Source organism: Aotus nancymaae, unplaced genomic scaffold (genome assembly GCF_030222135.1).
Source record: "Aotus nancymaae isolate 86718 unplaced genomic scaffold, 86718_ANA_hifiasm-v0.15.2.pri h1tg000079l, whole genome shotgun sequence".
Classification (NCBI taxonomy): Eukaryota; Metazoa; Chordata; class Mammalia; order Primates; family Aotidae; genus Aotus; species Aotus nancymaae.
Window position 1 is genome coordinate 16,336,648 of NW_026988494.1, and position 24,973 is coordinate 16,361,620.

At 39.8% G+C, this 24,973-nt stretch overlaps 1 protein-coding gene across 20 annotated transcripts in view; it reads left to right on the plus strand.

The window, feature by feature from the left end:
- Positions 1-3,581: 3,581 nt before the first annotated feature.
- Positions 3,582-24,973, plus strand: part of PCM1 (pericentriolar material 1) — a 112,822-nt gene continuing 91,430 nt past the window's right edge. For 10 of the 20 annotated variants that reach the window (XM_064368615.1, XM_064368617.1, XM_064368619.1 and 7 more), the window contains exons 1-7: positions 3,589-3,683; positions 5,217-5,284; positions 17,324-17,382; positions 19,900-20,077; positions 20,343-20,460; positions 21,920-22,165; positions 24,136-24,405. In XM_064368615.1, the coding sequence (XP_064224685.1) occupies positions 20,073-20,077; positions 20,343-20,460; positions 21,920-22,165; positions 24,136-24,405 (639 nt within the window). In that variant the 5' untranslated portion in view covers positions 3,589-3,683; positions 5,217-5,284; positions 17,324-17,382; positions 19,900-20,072. Of the gene's footprint in view, positions 3,684-5,216; positions 5,285-17,323; positions 17,383-19,899; positions 20,078-20,342; positions 20,461-21,919; positions 22,166-24,135; positions 24,406-24,973 lie in introns of all 20 variants that reach the window. The other 10 variants (XM_064368624.1, XM_064368631.1, XM_064368632.1 and 7 more) reach the window with 7 other exon arrangements.

Here is a 24,973-nt window from a genome sequence, read left to right on the forward strand (position 1 = left end):
GATAACGAGCATACAGAATATATTAAATAGATAAACAAGCACCAATTGTTATTTTTTTGAAACGGAGTCTTGCTCTGTCGCCCAGGCTGGAGTACAATGGCGCGACCTCAGCTCACTGCAACCTCCACCTCCTGGATTCAAGCAATTCTCCTGCCCAAGCCTCCTGAGTAGCTGGATTATAGGCCCTCGCCACCACTCCCGGCTAATTTTTGTATTTTTAGTAGAGACGGGGTTTTACCATGTTGGTCAGGCTGGTCTCGAACTCTTGACCTCGTGATTCACCCACCTTGGCCTCCTAAAGTGCTGGGATTACAGGCATGAGACACCATGCCCGGCCATGTTATCTTATAAGTACCACCTGGTTAGTGTCCTACCAAATACTGAGAAACAGAAATAGTATTTTCACATCACAACTGATTTAGTTTAGGTTAATAAAAAATTAAGTCCCTTTATTCATTCTGCTGCTACCTTAGGCTAAGCCTTTTTCAGGACAGGTTAGCACTTGTTCTCCTTGTCTCCTCTTCCTAGTCTGTACAAAACATTGCTACTAGACTGAAGTCTTAAAATAATCATTTTAATGTAGCACTGACCTCTTCCAAAGTCTTAAATGGTTTCCCACTACCTGAAGAACAAAGCCAAACTTATAATTTAAGTAGTTAAGACTTTCTATAGTGTGGCCCCAACCTGGTAATAAACCTTGCCTTCTCTCGCCTCCCCATCACTTACCCCATGTAAATTCTTTACTCCAGCCAGTCTGCTTGCTGCCAATTGCTTATTGTGGACGTCTGGTCTGTGTTCTTGCTGTATTCCACTTCCTTGAACACCATTCTGCCATTTGGAACTTCCATCCCTGCATATTTAATATTTTATTAATTATTATTATTATTTGAGATGGAGACTTACTCTGTCTGCTAGGATGGAGTGCAGTAGCATGATCTTGGCTCACTGCAACCTCCACCTCCCGGTTCCAAGTGATTCTCCTGTCTCAGTCTCCTGAGTAGCTGGGATTACAGGCGTGCACCACCACACCTGGCTAAATTTTGTATTTTTAGTGGAGATGGGGTTTCACCACGTTGGTCAGGCTGGTCTCGAATTCCTGACCTCGTGATCTGCCTGCCTCGGCCTCCCAAAGTGCTGGGATTACAGGCTTGAGCTACCACGCCTGGCCACCCTGTGCATACTTAACACATGCATTAGGTTATTCTCCTGAATGCGGAAAACTGAAATGTGGTTTCAGTGTTTATCTCTTAGAGGCCATTCTTTAGTTTCTTATCTACATTTCCACAGATTGCTGCGCCTAATTTCATCCTACCTGTAAATCCTGAAGCTGTCATTATCTCTGAGACAAAATATCCCTATTTTTAACATCGAAATTACTAAAGCAATCAGTGTCTACAACATGCGTTTGCCATAGTGACACATTACTAATAGTAAATCAATTCATTTTTATAAAGCTTGTTTCCAAAATTAGATGTTAAATTTCTGAAAGCCAGGGATAATTTTATAGCTTTTAGTTTTTTTCTTTCCTTCTTCCCCTACAAAGATCAGTAATGCTCATATTTGAGTTTGAGAACTGCTTTTTAATATAAATATTTCTTAAATTCCTCCTACCTCCTAACAAACAATAGTATTGACCTTCTGGGACTTCATAAATTCGGACAACATAATGACCAATAGGTACTATAATTTCATGCTTTTGAATTTATTAGAATTGTTTTAATGGTAACGGCTTCTACATATGTTAACTAATAATATGTATGTATAAAACAAAATAATGATAGCTAATATTTTGGGCCTTAATATATACTAGTGTTTTTTGTATGCATTTTATTTAATTAAGAAAAAAAAATTTTAAGGAAGCAGGTAGACCTCTGTTTAAATCTAGTCTCTACCACTTGTAGCTGCTAGAAGTTTGATTTATATAATCTTTCATTGCTAAAATGGATCAGCTGCAGAACCAGCCTCTTTAGGGTAGCTGTGAGGATTAAGAAAATCACAACAGCTGAAGTGCTTTACACTGTGCCTGGCATAAAATAAACTCTAAGAACATTTTTTTTAAAAATCCCTTCAAGTTAGGCAGTATTATTCCCTCCCCTTAATCGTGGGGCGATTAAGGCTTAGAAAGGCAAGTAACTTGTCCAAGATGTTAGAGTGGTGGAATTAGGATAGGGCATTCTGGCTCACTGTAAACACCTGAGCGTTTAGCGGCTCTGTGTTCTGAGCTCCCACTGCACTTATCACGCTCACTTCCCCATCCTTCACTAAAACATAAGCTCTTCAAGGGCAGGGAGTATATTTTTACTATCTCAGTACTTAGCGATAGACACACACAATATGAGCAAAGAGTGACAAACGAGTATTAGTGCAAACGATCATTGCAGTCACGACTGAAGCTAGGGTGGCAAATTGCAGTGGGTTGGAAGAGCTTTACTTGAATTATGTAGTGAGATGAAGATCTACTTTTTCGGGAACAATTTTTGTTGATAATTAGAACAATTTGTTTTTGTTGTTAAAACCCAGAAAGCGATTCTTCACCTCTTTTAACCTTTATTTTGCTTAAAAAATTATCCCATAATTATAAACTGTGTAAAACTAGAATGCCCTGGCACACAACTGAAACTGACAGGTATTTTAACACTCCAGTCAATCACATTGAAGGCCTCGTCACTTCGTTTTTTAAAGGGGAAACCTGCCAATTTACTCATCTTAATAGAGCTGCTAACAGAAGAGTATAAATAAAAAGAGAATTCAGAGAAAATTTACTGAAATCAAGTTTGGATTAATATCATCTGGTTCTTTTAAGGAACAGGACATTAACCAAAAGTGGCATTAAATATCAACATTTATGATTCTTCTGCTCAGCAGCTACACATGACGTTTGGCAAACTGTTTAATTTCCTTGGATAAACTCCCTCATACGTAAAATTAGGGAGTTGGACTAGATTATAATGGTCCTTTTGTTCCCATCTCTTCGTGACCGCGATGTGGGTGGGGAAGGAGCAGAGAGCGATCCTGGTCTTGGCTCCTTTTTCCGGCACGGGCCGGAGGTGACACCCCCACGGAAAATAGCATCCCGCCTCTGCTCTTTCTCCTCGGGCTGAGGGGGATCAATCCACTTCCACACAGGCCTAGAGCCCCACGTTCCGCGATCAGCGCTGGAAGCGCAAAAGCATGCTGGGATTTGTAGTCCATCCACCCGTGACGAGCAGGTGTTTAGAACGCGAGGTCGAGTGGGCATTCTGGGATATGTAGTCCCTGGGCGGGGGGATTCGTTCGTGTAGTCCGTTTTCGGTTTAAGGAGCCAGAAGCGAAAATCCGGACTTCGGCGGGTCACATGACTGCAGTCTAGCGCGTAGATCGCACTGCGACTCCCGCCCGGGCGAGTTCTCGCCCCCGCGCGGCCGTTGCCGAGGAGACGGCGCACGTCCCGCCGCGCGTCGCCCCCTCTGCAGTTCCTCCGCCCCTCTTCTCCCACCACAATGAGATTCTAAGATGGCGGTGGCGGCGGCGGCGGCGGTTGGCGCCGAGTAGCTCAGGTCGAAAAGGCGGCCATTGGACCCGAGGCAGCCAGGGAAAGTGTGGGCCTCCCTGCTGCGGTCCCCAAGGGCTGACCGCTGCCGGTGGCGGGTCGTGGGGGCTGACCGCCGCTCCGCCCTTGACGGGAGAGGCTGCTTCGTCTACAGGTAATGCCTGCGCGTCCCCAGCCCCTGGCAACCGAGGGCGGCGCGCCCCAGGGGCGGGAGAGTAACGGCTCTGGGACACTTGACCCTGTTGGGTCTGGCCGCGGGCCCACGCCTCCTCGTCAGGCTCCCAGGTCTTCCTGCCTCTGATTTCCAGTCCCCGAGGCGGACAGTCCACCCCCTCCCCTAGGACCGACCGCCGGGATCCCGGGTGAGCACCTCGGGACGCGTTGGCGACTGCAGGACCCCCTTCTCGCCTCCTCGTTCCTCCTGCTGGCCCTGCCGGGGAGGTCGCCCTGCGTCCCGGTAGCTCCGGGAATGCCCCTTGCGGGCGGAGTAAGCGGAGGGGGGCTCTGGTTTGGGTGCCAGGGTCACGGGGTCGAGTTCTCAGAGAAACAGGCCTTGGTGGCCATAGTCCTCATCCCCACGTTTCCTCACATTTTGTTCTGTGGGGTTCTTGGTGTCTAGAGTTTGGGGTGCAGAAGGGCTGATGAGCGACGCGATTCTGAAGAGTTGCTGTTGGGATTTGAGCTACAGGATTTCCGCCGTCTCTGGTGCTCTGGGAGCCGAAGGGCCGGGGAGGCGTTCCTGGGAATATTAATGGAGTAACTCCCTCACTCCTCTCCTTTCGCCCCTTCTTCCTCCCTTCCTGCAGATCTAGTTAGAATTGGGCCTAGAAGCGAGAAAGACTAAATGCCAAGTGGGGTTGGGGAGACGTTGCTTGCTTTGCAGAAACTGGCGTTTGGGGATTAGGCCCCGCCAGGGAAGCTGGGCGTACAACTTTGCATCCTGCCGCCCACCCCTCAGGAACTCGCCTGGTCTAATTTCTTTCTTTTTTTTTTTTTTTGGCCGGATTGAGGTCTGTATTGTGTGCCCTACGGGTGACGGTTCGTATTTGGGCGCTGGAAGAAGCGGGCTTTCTGGGCGCCCCTACTACCCCCGCCCCATAACCGCTTTCCAGACTCCGCCTGCTGGTGTTCTCTGGTTACCGGAGTGGGTGTTGCAGAGAGCCTCGGGTGCACCTGCTCCTTTCTTTCCCTAGCACCTTCCTGGTGAAGGCCACAGAACACCAGTATAATATAGTTTTTGAACTGAAGGTAAACCCAGTATTTATGTAGTGACGAGGTTATTTTATATTATGAAGTACAGTAGTTCGCTTTTAAATGAACAAACGTTTTTAAATCATCGGATATGCGAGGTTGTTAAATAGTTTGAGTAACAGGAAGCTCTATCAGTCAGAGTAGTAAACTTTGGCATAGACTGTTAAAGGATAATTGGACTAACCATCTTTGTTATACTCATACGAAGTAGATGTCACTTTGCTGTTTGGTAACATTTTAGAAGTTTGGAGGATTTAAGCATTTATGTATATCACATTTTCCATAAGAATTGAGGTAACTTGAATTTAAAATATTGATTATATTTTTTCCCTTCTGCTGATCTTTCTAAACACATTTTAGACCAAACGTAGTATTTTTCCGTATTTCATGGTGTAAGTAATTTACTTAAGTGACACATATTTTTAATCCTAAGCAGGAAACAGCTTTGAAGTGTGGAGCAGGAAAGGAGCAGTTTCTGAGCTGCAAAAACTAGTTTCTAAACAGGTAATTTGACATCATTATCTGTATTGTTACCTTGTGTATTCAGAGTTAAAAAAGACTTTATGGTGGAGACTGCTATCAAAATAACAGTGCATTGCTGAGGACCCTCTCTGCTGAGTAAACAAACATTGTGGGTTCACGACCCTGTTGGCTCTGCTTTTCGGCATGCCGCTTTGGCCTGCCCTTACACCTTTGTTAGGAAAGACCATCCCATTCCTAGTTATTAAATACTAGAATGGTTTATGCAGTACCGTTTGAAATTTGTCTTCACAGAATGGTTTTCAGCCCGTTTTAATTTGTCCTATAACTGGTTAGCATCTCTTTCCAAATCCATTTAATCTCAAGTTCCCTTCTACAGCATTCTTATTAATTGACTGTTCATGAACTCTACTTTTTGAAGTTGTTATATCTTGACCCAAGTTTAGTTGTCTAGAATTACTTTATTATTTTTTGTACTTCAGTCTCCCTTTCCTGGTATAAAGTTACTTTAAACATTAGTTTTAGCGCATAGTGTATTCTCATGTGCAAGTGATGTAAAGGTATTCTGTGTTTAGCAGCAGAATAAAGTCAGTGCTGTAGAATGTAAGTTCACTAGGGAAAGCTAAATAATTGTTTGAGAAGAACAGTTTGGAAAAATGACTAAAAAGTAACAATTAGAAGTTTGTTAAAAACTTTTTAGAAATAATTGCTCTTTAAAAAAACTCAGAAATAATCTGAATTTAATTCTCTTAATATTTTAAGAAAGTTCATTTTGAAAGTTTTGTAGTAATCAGTATGTATTCTTGTTTTCTTCAAAAGCAGACAGATCTTTATAGGTCTCCTCTGAGGATGTGAAATGAGAAAATACAAATAGGTAGTAGATGTATATCTTAATTATAATTCGCAGTGCGTTTCTTTCTTTTAACTGGTAGACTAACAAAACAGGACAAGAAAAATGGAACTCAGGGGAAAGGTCACATGTGAATGTATGTAGTAGGGTTGTTAATACTAGAGTGATTACTGTATGGGAGACGTCAGTAAAATAAAAAATAATTATAAAATTAGTTATAAAATAATTTTCTTTTTAGCACATTGGAGAAAGATGATGGATAAGAGAAATAAAAATATAGGGTAATTGAGTTAACTTACATTGGAAGACCTGGATTTTTCAATAGGAGATTTGACCATTTGTTTCTGAAGGAGGAAAGTGGATTTGAGACTTGGGGAAACTAGTAAGGCTGTAAGATTGACACCACAGAATCCACTAAGAAGCCAATGGGAGATACATAGCAATGCTTTCTTTTTTATGAATTTGGATGCCCTGCAACCTGTTATGCAATGACGAAAGTAGTAGAGATACAACAATGTGCTAAACAGACAAAGTGCCTTACGTCACGGAGTAAACTTATGTTTTTAAAGTATTTATGTGTACGTAGAGTGTAGTATACCTTAATAGTGACCACAGTCAATGCCATTTTTTAATTATTTCCCCACTTTTTGATAGTTTGACCACAGTAGCAGAGAAAAAAGGTTTATCCAGAATTGAGTTGACAGAATGGGCAAGTAGGTGAGGAAGTGAAGGATGCTAGCTAACAAGGCATTTTTGGAATGACTTACTTGGGTTTGGGTTTGAGTAAGGAATTGGGATTGATGGATTTAGGGAGAGAAGAATGATGAAGGGGCTGGTAGTATTCAGGAAGGCTAAGCAGGCTCAGCAGGAATAAAGTGAAAGAAGTAGAATGCAAAACTTAAGATCAGAAAGAAGAACTTTAAAAGTTCAGGATCTTGAACAAATTATCAGTTCAGTATTGGAAGAGAGATGAGACGGATATTGGAATTGAGGCCAGAGTGCTAGAGAAGTCATTGCAAGTGTTCAGGTCATGAAAGCAGAGAATGAAGTAGAGAGTGAAACCGTGTGCCAGTTACTGTCAGGAAAAGTACATGACTATCTTGGATATATATTTTCAGAGATGATTATGAGTAATGCCATTTGAGAAAAAATAAATTTTTTTCTTTACTGATTACTTTGGGGTTTTGGGTTTTTTTTTTTTTGAGACAGTCTCGCTCTGTCACCCAGTCAGGAGTGCAGTGGTACGATCTCGGCTCACTGCAACCCCCGCCTCTGGGGTTCAAGGGATTCTCCTGCCTTAGCCTTCTGAACAGCTGGAATTACAGGCGTGTCCCACCATGCGTGGCTAATATTTCCATTTTTAGTAGGGATGGAGTTTTGCCATGTTGGCCAGGCGAATCAAGTGATCTGCCCACCTTGGCCTCCCAAAGTACTGGGATCACAGGCATGAGCCACTGCACCTGTCCTGATTATTTGATTACTTTGAATTTTTTCTTTCTGTTATATTCTTATTTCAAGGGTAAGCTGTAGTCATAGGTATTTTCGTGGTAATTAATACTGTGATATTCTGTTTAGAGATATGTAATACTTCTCTATAATAAGAATTCTGCAGCAGGATTTTCTTTATTTTTGAGATGGAGTCTCTGTCGCCCACGCTGGAGTGCAGAGATATGATCTCTTGCAACCTCCGCCTCCTGGGTTCAAGGGTTTCTCCTGCCTCACCCTCCTGAATAATTGGGATTATAGGCGAACGCCACCACGCCTAGCCAATTTTTGTATTTTTAGTAGAGATGGGGTTTCATCATGTTGATCAGGCTGGTCTTGAACTCCTGGCCTCGTGATCCTCCCGCCTCAGCCTCCCAAAATGCTGGGATTATAGGCATGAGCCACAGCACCTGGCCTAACAGGATTTTCTTAAACAAATATATTAGTCATTGAAAGTAGCTTAAATTGCCCTAGTATATTTTCATTTTTGTGTCTTTGTAAGAAAGATAAGCCCACTACGGCTGTCAAAAACAGCTGAATGAAACTTGAAAATAATAGTTGCAACCTGGTTAGTAAGGCATAGTATGAGTAGAAGTGTGTGTTTAAAGTAGAAGGATTTTATTTTTATCCAATTCAGCTGCCCATACTGCTGTCAACAATCACTTCTACCAATGGTTTCCTAACAGCTTCAACTTTCTTGTCTTACTGTCTTTCTGTTAAACTTGCCTGGCGAAATTTCAACCTTGGATGGATTCAGTGGAGTGTTCATATTGAGGCTTATGAGCACTACTGGAAAAAAATTCCATTCCCTACTTTTCTGAGATCTCACAGACACTACCATCTCACTCTCACATTTAAAGTGCAGTCCTTCCAACTTCACAACACTTAGGAACGCCTTCGGTTTCCTACCACCACATCTGCTAACCAGCCTCCATCCAGCTCCATCCTTTCTTATTTTTTCAATAAAAGAGGTGTTCCTCTTACTGTCTAAAGCTAATCGTTTGTCTTTTGCTCTGAATCCCAATGGCCCCCACTTTCTCAGACCCACATGCTATTTGCTTATCTCTTTTCTCTTCTGCATTTTTAGTATCTCCCTCTTTACCAACAAATTTTAAACATACTCAAGATCCTTCCATTTTAGTAAAACTTTCTGTATGGCAGTCTCTGCTTGCTTCTCATCGTAGGCTGATTTCCTTAAAAGTTTAGCTAATGACTTCCTTTATTTCTCCCCCTTGCAATAATACATTCCATTCCTGAAATTGACCCTTACCACCTCTGCTGAAATTTCTCCCTAATGTCAACAGTAACTTTGTTGCTAAATCCAAGAGAATACTTCTCAGTACTTCTCTTATCTGGCAAGGTAACTGGTTTCTTATCACATTCTCCTTGATATACTTTCTCCTTTTGGCAGGCTCTCCTGGTTTCCCTCCTATGTTTCTGTACCTTATTAGTGTATTAGTGTGTCCATTTCCTCTGTTGATTTAATATCAGTGTATTTAAAATCTGGCTTTTTCTTACTCTTTATCTTCTCCCTGAGTCCTCTGTCCCACTTTTTGAATGGATGACTCTCCTGCCCAGATTTCTTTCCCTCCCTCCCTCCCTCCCTCCCTTCTCTCGAGATGACTATTTGTCAACTAGACAGTTTAATTGTGTGTTCTGTAGGCATTTCAAACTCAGCATTTCTAAAACTTGAACTCATCATCATCCTCTCTCAAAAATAAAACTTGTTTCTTTTCTAATCAGCTGTGTGTCACATACCCAGTTCCTAGCAACCTAGGGTTTATCTTTTAACTCCTTCACTTCCTTATTGCCCACATCATAATAGAGTAGTCCCCGCTTTTCTGTGTGGGATGCCTTCCAGAGACCCCCAGTGCATACTTGAAACTGTGGATAGTACCAAACTCTATGTGTATGTTTTTTTCCTGTATGTACATAACTGTGATAAAGTTTAATTCATAAATTAGGCACAGTAAGATTAACAGTAATAACTAATAAGTTAGAACAGTCATAACAATATACTGTATTACAAGTTACAAGAATGTGGTCTCTATCTCTCAAAATACCGTATTGTACTGTACTCACCTGTTTTCTGACCATGGTTGACTATAGGTAACCATATCTGTAACACAAAACTACAGATATGGGGAACTACTGTAGTTGCCAAGTTCTTTTGCTTCTGTCACAGAAGTCTTACTTGAATTGGTATTCTGTACATCCTTAGTCTTTTTGTTACTGGAAGTCTTTCTGTACTTCTAAATAATAGTTTATATTAGTGTGTTTACAGAATAAAATTTAGAAGGCTGAGATCCTGGTTTTTTTTTCCTTTGAGACAGAGTCACTCACGCTCTGTTGCCCAGGCTGGAGTGCAGTGGTGTGATACCGGCTCACTACAACCTCTGCTCCTGGGTTAAACCGACTTTCCTTTCTCAGCCTCCCGAGTAGGTGGGACTACAGTTGTGCACCACAATGCCTAGCTTATTTTTTTGTATTTTTAGTAGGGACAAGGTTTCACAATGTCGGCCAAGATGGTCTCGATTTCTTGACCTCGTGATCCACCTGCCTTGGCCTCTCAAAGTGCTGGGATTACAGATGTGCGCCACCATGCCCAGCCAAGATCCTGTATTTTTTTTTTTTTTTTTTGCATTTTAGGTTTTGGGGTACATGTGAAGAACATGCAAGATTGTTGCATAGGAGGTGCATACGTGGCAGTATGATTTGCTGCCTTCCTCCCCTTCACCTATATGTGGCGTTTCTCCCCATGCTATCTCTCCCCAACTCCCCACCCCCCACTGTCCCTCCCCTATTTCCCCCCAACAGACCCCAGTGTATAGTGCTCCCCTCCCTGTGTCCATGTGTTCTCATTGTTCAACACCTGCCTATGAGTGAGAACATGCAGTGTTTGATTTTCTGTTCTTGTGTCAGTTTGCTGAGAATGATGGTTTCCAGGTTCATCCATGTCCCTACAAAGGATGCGAACTCATCGTTTTTGATGGCTGCATAATATTCCATGGTGTATATGTGCCACATTTTCCCTGTCCAGTCTATCATCGATGGGCATTTGGGTTGGTTCCAGGTCTTTGCTATTGTAAACTGTGCTGCAGTGAACATTTGTGTGCATGTGTCCTTATAATAGAACAATTTATAATCCTTTGGGTATATACCCAGTAATGGGATTGCTGGGTCAAATGCTATTTCTATTTCTAGAATAGAAAAAGTTTTTTTGATCTTGCTCCTCTAACTCTTTCAATTTTGACAATAGAGTGTCAATTTTAGATCTCTCCTTTCTTTTCATGTGGGCACTTATTGCTATATATTTTCCTCTAGAGACTGCTTTAAATGTGTCCCAGAGATTCTGGTATGTTATGTGTTCGTTCTCTTTGGTTTCCAAGAACGTCTTTATTTCTGCCTTCATTTCATTGTTTATCCAGTCAACATTCAAGAGCCAGTTGTTCGGTTTCCATGAAGCTGTGCAGTTCTGGGTTGGTTTCTGAGTTCTGAGTTCTAACTTGATTGCACTGTGGTCTGAGAGACTGTTTGTTATGGTTTCTGTTCTTTTGCATTTGCTGAGGAGTGATTTACTTCCAATTATGTGGTCAATTTTAGAGTAGGTGTGATGTGGTGCTGAGAAGAATGTATATTCTGTGAATTTGGGGTGGAGAGTTCTGTAAACGTCTATTAGGTTTGCTCGGTCCAGGTCTGAGTTCAAGTCCTGGATATCCTTGTTAATTTTCTTTCTCATTGATCTGTCTAATATTGACAATGGGGTGTTAAAGTCTCCCACTATTATTGTGTGGAAGTCTAAGTCTCTTTGTAAGTCATTAAGAACTTGTCTTATGTATCTGGGTGCTCCTGTATTAGGTGCATATATATTTAGGATCGTTAGCTCTTCTTGTTGCATTGATCCTTTTACCATTATGTAATGTCCTTCTTTGTCTCTTTTGATCTTTGTTGCTTTAAAGTCTATTTTATCAGAGATGAGAATTGCAACTCCTGCTTTTTTTTTGCTCTCCATTTGCTTGGTAAATCTTCCTCCATCCCTTTATTTTGAGCCTTTGTGTATCCTTGCATGTGAGATGGGTTTCCTGCATACAGCACACTGATGGGTTTTGGCTTTTTATCCAATTTGCCAGTCTGTGTCTTTTGATTGGTGCATTTAGTTCATTTACGTTTAGGGTTAATATTGTTATGTGTGAATTTGATACTGCCATTTTGATGCTAGCCGGCTGTTTTGCCCATTAGTTAGTGTAAATTTTTCATTGTGTGAATGCTCTTTTCTTTTTGATATATTTTTGGAAAGGCTGATATTGGTTGTTCCTTTATATGTATAGTACTTCTTTCAGAAGCTCTTGTAAAGCAGGCCTGGTGGTGGTGAAGTCTCTAAGTACTTGTTTGTTCTCAAAAGATTTAATTTTTCCTTCGATTATAAAGCTTAGTTTGGCTGGATATGAAATTCTGGGTTGAAAGTTCTTTTCTTTAAGGATATTAAATATTGGTCCCCACTCTTTTCTGGCTTGTAGGGTTTCTGCTGAGAGATCTGCTGTAAGTCTGATAGGTTTCCCTTTATGGGTAACCTGACCTTTCTCTCTGGCTGCCCTTAGTATTTTCTCCTTCATTTCAACCCTAATAAATCTGGCAATTATGTGCCTTGGGGTTGGTCTTCTTGAAGAATATCTTTGTGGTGTTCTCTGTATTACCTGGAGTTGAATATTACCCTGCCTTGCCAGGTTGGGAAAGTTTTCCTGAATGATATCCTGAAGAGTATTTTCCAACTTGGATTCCTTCTCTTCGTCACATTCAGGTACACCTATCAAACGTAAATTAGGTCTTTTCACATAGTCCCATATTTCCTGGAGACGTTGCTCATTCCTTTTCATCCTTTTTTCTCCAATCTTGTCTTCTCGTTTCATTTCACTGAGCTGGTTCTCGACTTCTGATGTCCTTTCTTCTGCTTGATCAATTCGACTGTTTAAACTTGTGCATGCTTCGCGAAGTTCTCGTGTTGTGTTTTTCAGCTCCATCAATTCACTTATATTCTTCTCTAAATTGTCCATTCTCGTTGACATTTCGTCCAACCTTTTTTCAGCGTTCTTCGTTTCTTTGCATTGGGTTAGAACAAGTTCTTTTAATTCACAGAAGTTTCTTATCACCCACATTTTGAAACCTGCTTCTGTTATTGGAACACACTCGTAATCTATTAAGCCTTGTTCCGTTACTGATGAGGAATTGCGATTCCCTGTAGAGGGAGAAGCATTCTGATTTTGAGTATTCTCTGCCTTTTTACGCTGGTTTCTTCCCTTCATTATATATTTATCCGTCTGTCGTCCTCGTAATACCGACTTTCTAACTAGGTCTCTGAGCAGAAGTCCAACTTGTTGATTCCTAGCGCCGAAATCTGAGCAATCCACTGCGCCGGCCAAAACAGCGGTGTTAAGATTGATGGTGCTTTTCTGCCCGGGAATCTCTGGACTCTGCACCAAGAACTGGCGCACTAAGGCGCCAGCAAAACCGCCGCGCCGGCCACAAGAGTCGCCCTGGCGACCCGTGGGGCTCCTCTGCTGGGAATCTCCTGGTCCATGAGCAACAAATATTCGTCCGAAAGTGTGGCGTCCTCTCGTTCTCTGCGCTTTCACTGGGAACCATGAACCCGAGCTGCTAGTAATCAGCCATCTTGGATCTCTCCGGAAGTTTCTTATTACTCACCTTCTGAAGCCTGATTCTGTCATTTCATCACACTCATTCTCCAACAAGTCTTGTTCTCTTGCTGGTGAGGAGTTGTGATCCCTTGTAGGAGGAGAGATGTTCTGGTTTTGGGTGCTTTCATCCTTTTTGCGCTGGTTTCTTCCCATCTTTGTGGATTTATCCACCCGTCGTCTTTGTAGTTGCTGACTTTCTGATTGAGTCTCTGAGTGGACGTCCTGTTTGTTGGTGATGAAGTTATTTCTGTTTCTTAGTTTTCCTTCTAACAGTCTGGCCCCTCAGCTGTAGGACTGCTGAGGTCCACTCCAGGCCCTGCTTGCCTGGGGATCACTTGCAGCAGCTGCAGAACAGTAAAGGTTGCAACCAGTTTCTTCTTCTGCTTTGTCCCGAAGGATACCTGCCAAATGTCAGTCTGAGCTCTCCTTTATGAGGTGACTCTTTGGATATATGGTGGTCAGGGAGCTGCTTGAGGAGACAGTCTGTCCTTTATAGTAGCTCAAGTGCTGAGCTGTGAGCTCCATTGTTCATTCAGAGCTGCTGGGCAGGTATGTTTAAGTCTGCTGCAGCAGAACTCATAAACCCCTTTTTTTCCCAGGTGTTCTGTCCCGGGGAGTTAGGGCTTTATTTATGAGTTTCTGCTGTGCTGCTGCCTTTTTTTTTTCTTCAGGGCTGCCCTGCCCAGCAAGGAGGCAGCCTAGTTACTGTCTGCCTGCAGAGGCTTCGCTAAGCTGCTGTGGGCTCCGGCCAGCTGCCGTGTGAACTTCCCTGCAGTCCTGTTTATATGGGTGTAGTTAGAACTGCCTCGGCAATGGTGGCCTGCCTCTGTAATGATGGACTCTCTCTGTAATGGCAGGTTGCCTCGGCAACGGCAGGCTGCCTCAGTGGTGGTGGAGTGCCTCAGTAATGGCAGACGCCCCTCCCCCGCAGAGCTGGACTGTCCCGGGTTCAGCTGTGCTTGCTGTGAAACTCTCAACCCAGAGTGTTTCCAATTGCTGTTTTTTTTGTTTTTGCTTTTGTTTTTGTGGGGGTGGGACCAGCTGGGCCTGATCACCTGCCTCCCTACCTCAGAGCCTTTTGTTTTTTAGTTGAAAGTTTGGCTCTCTCCCAGGAGTTCTGGTCGCCTGTTGAAAAGGCGCCGGGATCTGTGTGGTTTCCCATGCGGCGACCCACTGTGCCGGCTGAAACAGCGGCTCTGAGATTCGTGGCGCTTTTTTGCCCGGGAATCTCCTGGCCTGGCTCCCTGTTTCAGTCCCCCCCCCTTTTTTTTTTTTTAAATCAGATAAATGAGTGACTCTGCCTTCCCGGAGATTTCCGGAGCTCCCCTTGCTGGCTAAGTGGGGACCCAGTCCCGTTTACTCTGCACTGGGAACCATTGCGCCGGGGTGCTGGCAAAACAGCCGCGCTGGCCAAAACAGCCGCCCTGGCGACCCGTGGGGCTCCTCCGCCTGGGAATCTCCTGGTCTGTGGGCAATAAAAATCCGTCTGGAAATGCGGCGTCCACTCACCCTCTGCGCTTTCATTGGGAGCTGCAATCCTGAGCTGCTCCTAACAGGCCATCTTGGATCTTCCTCCAAGATCCTGTATTTTTAATGGTGACATTGAGGTGGTTAAAGAGGTTGGCATGAAGAAGAGAGAAATAACATGCCATTACCTCTTACAAGGGAAATATTTGCTATTTTGGGGAAATGTTATGAATGTTAATATGTTAATAATTGATCCACATGCAATTATTTAGCTTCATACTAATAGTTTTACTTTTTAAAGACATACTAATATTGTGCCTTTTAAACACATTTGGTATCATTATTAAGTTATAAAGTATTGTACCCCTTATGGCAATCAAAGTGTGTAACTGGATGAAATTGTTTATTTTACCAACTTAATAGATGAGACTATTTAGTAAATTGTCTTTTTAAAAATATTGAAAAAATTATCTATTTTTCTCAAACTAATTAAAGTCTACAGTTTTTTTCTTTCTTTTTTCTTTTTTTTTTGCTGGAGTGCAGTGGCACGATCTTGGCTCACTGCAACCCCTGCCTCCCGGGTTCAAGCAATTCTTCTGCCTCAGCCTCCCAAGTAGCTGGAACTACAGGTGTGCGCCACCACGCCCAGCTAATTTTTGTATTTTTTTTTTTAGTAGAGACAGGGTTTCACCATGTTGGCCAGTATGGTCTCGATCTCTTGACCTCGTGATCTGCCCACCTTGACCTCCCAAAGTGTTGGGATTACGGGCGTGAGCCACTGTGCCTGGCCTAGTCTACAGTTTTTTTTTAGAAACTTTTTTTAGTAGTGTTCAAAGTCATTAGCCTATAAATAGGTCTTTGGAACAAGGTCTGCATTTTAGGGGGAATTTATTGTAATATGAAAATAGAATGTAAAACATTCTTTCTCCAGATACTTTCTTTTTTTTAATTTTTATTTTTGAGAAAGAATCTTGCCCTGTTGCCCAGACTGGAGTGCATTGGTGCAATCTTGGCTCCACAGCCTCCACCTCCCGGGTTCAAGTGATTTTCCTGCCTCGGCCTCCCATGTAGCTGGGACTACAGGCGCGTGCCATCATGCCCGGCTAATTTTTGTATTTTTAGTAGAGATGGGGTTTCACTATGTTGGCCAGGCTGGTCTCGAACTCCTGACCTCATGATCCGCCTGCCTTGGCCCGGATATATTCTTAATACATTTATCTTACTTTACTATTACTTTATTATTCTATTGATAGGAAGTATAGCTAACATTTGCTTTTAAGATAAAAATGATATTTAATAATTTTGACTTAAATATCTTAATTTATCCTTCCAATTTATGTTTCAAAACAGTTGCTTTTAGTACTTTTAACTATGGCATCACTTCTATTGCATGTCTGTATTATTCAATATTACAAATTATCTTGGTATATGTAGAAAACAGTAGTTGCAAAATGTTTAAATGAATCATTTCAGTTCACTGGACATACCTCTATGGGTATTAATTTTTTTTGTTTTGAGACTGTGTCTCTCTCTTGTTGCCCTGGCTGGAGCGCAATGGCATGATGTCTGCTTACTGCAACTTCTGTCTCCCGGGTTCAGGCGATTCCCCTGCGTCAGCCTTCCTAGTAGCTGCGATTACAGGCGCTCGCCACTACATCCAGTTAACTTTTTTGTATTTTTAGTAGAGACGAGGTTTCACCATGTTGGCCAGGCTGGTCTGGAACTCCAGACCTCTGGTGATCCGCCCACCTTGGCCTGCCAAAGTGCTGAGAATACAGGTGTGAGCCACCGCGCCTGGCCTAATTATTTTGTAAAGTTTTAAAATATATTTATAGTATAAAAAATTATGTAAACTATTCCTGAAAATATCTGAGGCAGAAAAAAGAAGAAAAATCACCAGTGCCTACCCTGCCTACCCTGCCTACCCTGTAACCAATAATTGCTTTTGTGAAAGCATTTTAATAAAGTTTCTTAGCTTTTGTTCTATATGTAATTTTTCATGCTGCTTTTTTCTTTTTTATATGACTTTTTTCATGATAAAGACCGGTTATATTGCCCAGTCTTCATAATTACATATTTTGAAGGGTACTTAGTATTCTACCCAGCAGGTGTAGGACAGTTTGCCTAATAGCATTGATTTTGTCATTTGACTTTCAGTATTATTTTTCAGTTTATCACAATTATAGCATAATACACAACTTCATTATAGTTCTTTCCATCATATTTAAGGTTGTTTTCTTAGATTACATATGGAAAGGTAGAATTACTGCATTAAAAACTCAGTTTTAGTTCTTGATACAGTATTGCCAAAATACTTTCCAGATATGTTATACTAGTTTACATTCTCAATATAGTGTCTGAGAATTTCATTTTCCCTGATTGGATAATATGTAATTTATATGAAAGTTAGCAAATTAATAGTTTCTTCTTTTAATTTGCAGCTGGACTTTATATATTCGTGTTGTTTTCTTTTGCAAACTACTTGTTTTGCTTATGTTTTCCAGTTTTGTTTTTTCAAACAAATTCTCTATATAATAAACGTATTAACTAACTTTATATTTCTTTCAGATTTTTTTTCTCCCAATTTCTCATTTACTATTCTGAGCACACTTAGGATTTACTTTTATGTGAGTAAAATTTGTTGAACTTTTATTTTTTATTTCTTTGTGTTCTAAATTTAGAAAGATCTCTATTTTAAAAAACCATTCTATTTTCTTATCTTTTTAAAATCTTGCTTGAGTTTTGAAATTCTGTTTTTAATCTATAACTGTTTTGATAGTATGATACAAAGCAGCCTTTCTCAGCTGGGAGAGAATTAAGCTTCGATGCCCTAAGGCATCTGTTGTTTACTGTGAATTAACTTTTTTTCTGTGTGTCTGGGTTTGATGGCACTGGATATGTACCATCCTTGGAAGAATTGAGAAAGTAGTGACTCAAACCATTTTTTCTTTCTTTTGTGATTGAGGTGAAGAATACCACTTAAGAAAGACTGTTAAAGCTCTAAAGGTATCTTTTTCAAATCTGTTAGCAAATTGTTCTGTCAGTTGTTCACTCCTACATCATAGAATTGTTGTGAGGGTTAAATGACATAATGGGCATAAAATATTTTAGCATGATGCTTTGCATATAGTAAGCAAAATAAATTGTGTTAGCTGTTACTAATTTTTCTTACTGCATTTTTCTGATTAGGTGTATTTGAGGATTTTTTTCCTGAGCTAGTACTAATTTAACTATATAGACAACATTGTTGAGACCATATAGACAGCTAACTTGGATTAGCTTTCTAACCTCCTGACCTCTATTGCCATTCTTGCTTTTATTTTACGGCTAGTAAATTTTTTTTCTGTCTTATTTATTCTACCAGATAAATTTTAGAATCATTTTGTCAAGTTCTAAAAAGAATCCCAGGGGGATTTTAATCGAAATTACATTAAGCCTATATACCTTTAGAAAACATGGTTGGTTGTAATATTTAGTTTCCCATCATGGAAGATAGTTTTTCTATTTCTTCAAATTTTTTTCTCCCATACTGTTTTATAGAGTTTAATAGTGCTTCTTGACATTGAGCCAAATTATTATTCCTAGATACTTTATATATTTGTCACTAACATAAGTGGCATCTTTTTTCCCCATTATGTTTTCTAAGTGGTATTGGTGATATTTGAAGTTCTGTAGATTTTTAAAAAAATACATATTCTTTAAGAATACCACCTTTCCTCTTTTCAATATTAATATTCTGTTTCATATATTTCTGTTTAATAGAATTTCTGAAAGAATGCTAAGTAACTGTTATGTGAATTCTTACTTTGGTCTTTATTAGGGATGTCCTTCATGTGTTATTTTAAGCTTAATGTTTACTATTGGTTTAACAAATACTTCTTTTCAACTCTAAAGAATTATGAAAGTAATATATGCTCATAAAAAACACAAGCAATAGAATATAACCGAGATAGGGTCAGCGTATTTGTGATTTTTAAGATTTTAAAAATATTTTGTTGAATTTTTTCATTTTTATTTTGAGATAAAATTTAACTTGCTATATAATTTGTAAATATGTTATCCTAACAGATAGTCTAGCATTAAAACATCTGTGGGATAAATCTTTTTCAGGGCTGATCATCCTTTTGATATTTTTGCTTAGTGAATGGGATGGGCTAGAATCTTAGAATTAAAGCCAAACTTGGATTTGTATCATTATTATTTATTTATGATTAATTTTTATTTTATATTGTTGAGATGGAGTTTCGTTCTTATCACCCAGGCTGGAGTGCAGTGGCGCAATCTCGGCTCATTGCAACCGCTTCCCTGGTTTAAGTGATTCTCCTACTTCAGCCTCTGGAGTAGCTGGGACTACAGGTGCCTGCCACCTCCGGAGTAGCTGGGAGTACAGGTGCCTGCCACCATACCCAGCTAATTTTGTATTTTTAGTTGAGATGGGGTTTTATCATGTTTGCCAGGCTGGCCTTGAACTCCTGACCTCAAGTGATTCCGCCACCCCCCCCCCCCCGCCACCGCCACCCGCCTCGGCCCCTCAAAGTGCCAGTGGTACAGGCATGAATCACTGTGCCCAGCCTATGATTTTTTTTTTGTTGCCGTTTTTAGCTGAATGACCTTGGCCAAACTGTCTCTTTTGAACGTCAGTGATTTGTTTGTAGTTTAATGGCTTTTCCTGCCCCTTGAATTTTAGATAAGATTATCTCAACCTCTCCTCTTTGAACTAGCACCTCTCCAACCTGTACAATCCCGCAGCTAGTGGAAATCCTAAGTCTTCCACAAGATTATGCAGAAATCTTGTTTTCTGATGGTTATCTTTGCTTTTGAACCTCTTTTTCCACCATTGCTGCTTCTGTTCTCATCTCTTTGACCCAGGTATGAAATTCATTCCCTTTCTTGATTTTCACGTGTGCAAGCAATAACACCATTTTTATAGGAGAGGATTTGAGTTTGGTAGTCTTTACCAAGATAGAGAAAGCACTAATAGAAATGAAAGTAGGGTAGTGAGCATCACCGTTCTTAAAATGTCTTCTGGCTCCTGTACTTTTGGATTTTTTGACCCTAGTCCTGCGTCTCTTTGCCTACCTTATCATCATCTTGTTACTGTACCCTCCTTCCTGTTAAAACCAAAACTTTCTTGTTTCTTGCAGAGCAATCCTCTCCTTTTTGAATCTTTGGCACACAACTAATACCCATGTTCAGAATATCACCTTCATTCCAAGTCCATTGTCAGAACAGAGATAGTTTCTTTCCTGAGAGAAGTTCTGGTTCTGTTTATGACATTTTTCCTACATTACTGTTCTACCTTTTGGGACTGTGTTGAATGAAGTAAGTAATCTTCAGGCATGCAGACTCGTGCTTATAGGGTATATTCAGAGGTTTTCCCCTTCTCTATCATTCCAGCTACCTAACTCATGTTAATCATAACACGCCTATTGCAGCTAAATCAGTATGTCTGTAATGTGGTTGACAGTGCCTCTTTTTCGTTCATAAAATCAGTGCTTCAAAACTGTATTGCTGAATTTCATGGCATGATTTTAAAATTTAGTTTGTTTTTATGTGTTAAAAAGCTCAGCTCTTACTTGTTTTGCAGAGAGTTAATTGTTAAAGCCAGTATGGCCACAGGAGGAGGTCCTTTTGAAGATGGCATGAACGACCAGGATTTGCCAAACTGGAGCAATGAGAGTGTTGATGACAGGCTCAACAATATGGTATAGTATCTTACTCTTCATGGTGTGTTGTTGGCTATTAATGTTAAATTTAATGCAGTTTTCCCCTGACCAAATTTCACTTACTGAAGCTCTTTGTAAACACTTGCTGGCCAAGATATTAAGGGACCCTGGGCTGTTTATTATATTAATTGAGGACGTTTTAGCTGCAGGAAACAGAAATAAAATTGAGTTAGCTTTTAAGCCAAAAAGCAGATTTACTATTATATAAAGATGTACAAGTGTTTTTTATGGAAACCACGTTAAAGGAATGCAGCTAGGTTTTAGAAAGGGATTATAAAAAGGAATTGGAAAGTTGTCAAGAATTACATTTTCACCACCCTTACTCTGCTTCTGAGTGCATCTGTCTAACACTACTTTCTTTTCACAGACCAATTTTCTCTCCTCTGGTCCCTGTGGTATACTGTGGCTGTCCCATCGTTCTAAAGTTTTTAGTTATGGGTGCAATTATGTACTGACTAGTTATCTCTTAGTTCCAATTTGAAATTTTAAAGCATGATTATCCTAATTTGGATTAGATATGTGTTTCTTTTTTTAGTCTTCCATGGCCAGGGTGGGGTGAGGTAAGTAGTATAACAGGTTGGCAGGACCGTCCACTCACACTCATAGATTGGGTGGAAGGACAGTTTTTAAAGAAGGGGCTTTTGTTAAAATCAGGAAAATATCCCAAGTGATTTACTATAGTAGTAACTAAAAGAGTCTTCCAGTTGGATAAAGTGGGAATTTATAGACCTTTTTGTTGAATGAATTAGGTTATGTGGGTATAACTAATAAAAAATGTTTTTCACTTTACAAGTACTTTTTATAATTCCATATTAGATATTATCATGTACATTTTTACCTATGAAAATAATAATAGCTGTATTTATTGCTTACTAAATGCTAGGTACTAATTATTTTTAATCCTATGTTGTAGGTGACACTATTTTAGAAATTAGGAAACTGAGACTATGGAAAGTGAAATAAATAGCCTAGGGTCACACAGTGGAGAGTTTTCTCAGAAAACAGTAATAATTTTTAGAACCCAGGTCGACTTGATTTCAGATCTTTTTATGATACATATTTACTTTATAGGAGGAGGTCAATAAAGGTATCTAATTTATTTCACTATTCTGTTTATAGATAGAAAATAATAATTTAAAAAAAATCCTCTTGGAAATATTCAGATTGATTTTGGGGTTAGCATTTGAGGATTTGTGTGTGTTAGTGATCTATGATAAGTAGTCTGTTTTCTGAAGGATGGCCTATAAAATTAGGGTAGATGTAATGAGGGAAAAAATGGGTTAATGGAAGTAAATAATTGTCTCTAGGAGTATAAGTCTATGTCAAAAATTTTTTTATCATTTTTCGTTTTAATACTGACCAAAACTTTTTAATTATGCCAAATTATTTTCCTGGTTTGATGGAGGCCAGGTTAACTTTTACTTTTACTTTTTTAAAGGATTGGGGTGGCCAACAGAAGAAGGCAAATAGATCATCAGAAAAGAACAAGAAAAAGTTTGGTGTAGAAAGTGATAAAAGAGTAACTAATGATATTTCTCCGGAGTCATCACCAGGAGTTGGAAGGCGAAGAACAAAGATGCCACATACGTTTCCACACAGTAGATACATGACTCAGATGTCTGTCCCAGAGCAGGCAGAATTAGAGAAACTGAAACAGCGGATAAACTTCAGTGATTTAGATCAGGTTTGTGAATTATTGTTAAAAATCAAGTTAATTACTGTGAGAAATACTTGAAATGGATTAAATAATTTGTCTTAGGAATAAAAAATTGAGCTGTTTATGTAATTTTTTTTTTTAAGTTTCTGTGCCTATGGACAGAATTTTAATCACAGGGGATAGTCCTGTGTTCTTTAGAGGGAAATGAAGTCTCATTTCTAAATTTGCTGAAGATAACTATTTCTGGACTTGATTACTATGTTATATGACTAAAGTGATTTTACTATGAAACTAAATTTAGCATTTTAGTAACTGAATAAAATTGGTATTAAGTAATGGAAAGTTCCAGTTTAGTATATTTATCATTGGCTAAGTGTGGGATATACTGGGTTACCTCAAGTTTAGAATGAAACTATTTTGTAATTGTAATCACCAAAATAAAGTTTGTATCTAAAAGCAAGTTGAAATAATAAACTCTTGACAAATATTTTACTTTCAGACCTGTATGTTATAGAAATATACACATTTCCAAAAATGTAGAAAGGTAGATCCAAGTCTGATACTATGTTGGTGATGATCATGGATCATTAATATCTATCTATTTTTTACTGAACACTTAACTGTATGTCAGGCACTGAGCTGGACAGTTCTTCATGTAGACACATCTTTAATAATTTACATTGATTCATTGGTTTCAAAGCCTATAAAAATGATATAAGCAAGTAGCAGAAAGCAATGTGAGTTAAAATGTGATTCATGGTTCTAGAACACGTTGAGCATTCTTGTTATGAAAATCTGAAATGCTCCAAAATCCAAAACTCTTTTAGTGCCAACATGAGTAGAAAATTTCACACCTGGTATCATGTGACGAACTATAGTGAAAACGCAGTTAAAACTTTGTTTGATGAACTTTTGTTCATCAATTATTATTATTTTTTTGAGACGGAGTCTTGCTCTCTTGCCCAGGCTAGAGTGCAGTGGGGCAGTCTCGGCTCACTGCAACTTCTGCCTCTCAGGTCCAAGCGATTCTCCTGTCTCAGCCTCCTGAGTAGCTGGGATCATAGGCGCCTGCTACCGCACCTGGCTAATTTTTGTATTTTTCGTAGAGATGAGGTTTCACCATCTTGGCCAGGCTCATCTTGAACTCCTGACCTTGTGATCCGCCCGCCTCAGCCTCCCAAAGTGCTGGGATTACAGGCGTGAGCCACCACGCAGCAAAATTATTAAAAATATTGTATAAAATTGGCCGGATGTGGTGGCTCACGCCTGTAATCCCAGCACTTTGGGAGGCCGAGGTCGGGGGATTCCGAGGTCGGAAGATTGAGACCATGCTGGCTAACATGGTGAAACCTTCTCTCTACTAAAAAAAATACCAAAAACATTAGCCAGGTGTGGTGGTATGTGCCTGTAGTCCCAGCCACTTGGGAGGCTGAGGCAGAAGAATCACTTGAACCTGGGAGGCGGAGGTAGCAGTGAGCCGAGATGGTGCCACTGGACTCCAGCCTGGGCAACAGAGAAAGACTCCGTCTCAGAAAGAAAGAAAAAAAAAAAAAACCTGTGTAAAATTACCTTCAGACTATGTGTATAAGGTACATATGAAATATAAATGAAGTTCATGTTTAAACTTGGGTCCCTTTCCCAGGACATATCTCATGTTTATACATGTGTTCTAAAATTTGAAAAAAAGTGAAATAACACTTCTTGTCCTAAGTATTTTGGATAAGGATACTCAAGCTGTACTTCATTTAGACTAATCTTGTTCATATTCATCAGTTGAATTGCCTCAACAAATTGAGGTCTAGAAAATGCTAATCAAATTTTCATATTTTAGTAACAGACTGTTATAGAGCCAGAGCTCTTTGAGATCTTACTACAAAGCTGTTTGTGCACATCTCCTGAAATCAGTATCTGATGGTGAAACTAAGAACATTGGGATTAAAACAAAATTTTGTCATAAGGTTAATGTTTGTGTCATTTAATTTCTTTTTCATATATAGAGAAGCATTGGAAGTGATTCTCAAGGTAGAGCAACAGCTGCTAACAACAAACGTCAGCTTAGTGAAAACCGAAAGCCCTTCAACTTTTTGCCTATGCAGATTAATACTAACAAGAGCAAAGATGCATCTACAAGTCCCCCAAAGAGAGAAATGATTGGATCAGCACAGTGTAAAGAGTTACTTGCTTCTGCTTTAAGTAATGATCTCTTGCAAAACTGTCAGGTCTCTGAAGAAGATGGGAGGGGAGAGCCTGCGATGGAGAGCAGTCAGGTAATATACATTTCTTTTTCTTGCTCATTTTTTTCATAAACCTCAAAATATGAACATTAAGATTTTAAAAATTATATTAAGTTATGCACACAGCAATTTTAGTTAGGTGGAATTAAAGTACCTCCTTGACCCCTTTTGTTAATCTACCAGATTTACTTAAAATAGAATAAATTTCCGTTTATCCAAAATAATTTTAGAAATGGCATATTCAGGTTAATTAAGACTTCTGCTTATTTGTGAAATACCATATTGCCAGTTTTTAGTAAAGGGGGATTGGAAGCAAAGTGATTAATTGATTTTTGTAAGAATTTTTAAAAATGACAGTATAGTTCTTTTGAAAAGTAGTTGCAAAAGTATTTGTTGTAATACATTTAATTAATTTATAACAGTATGTAAACATTAGGAAAACTTATATAAAAAGTAGTTTGGTGTGCAGTTCTAGAAGTAAAATTTTTCTGATACTGTAAATTAAGATTTTAAAGTTTATTTTTAAATTGACAATGATTGGAGTTGTTAGCATTACCAGTTGTATTTTGATGAAAATCTAAGTTGGATTTAGATTTTTTTG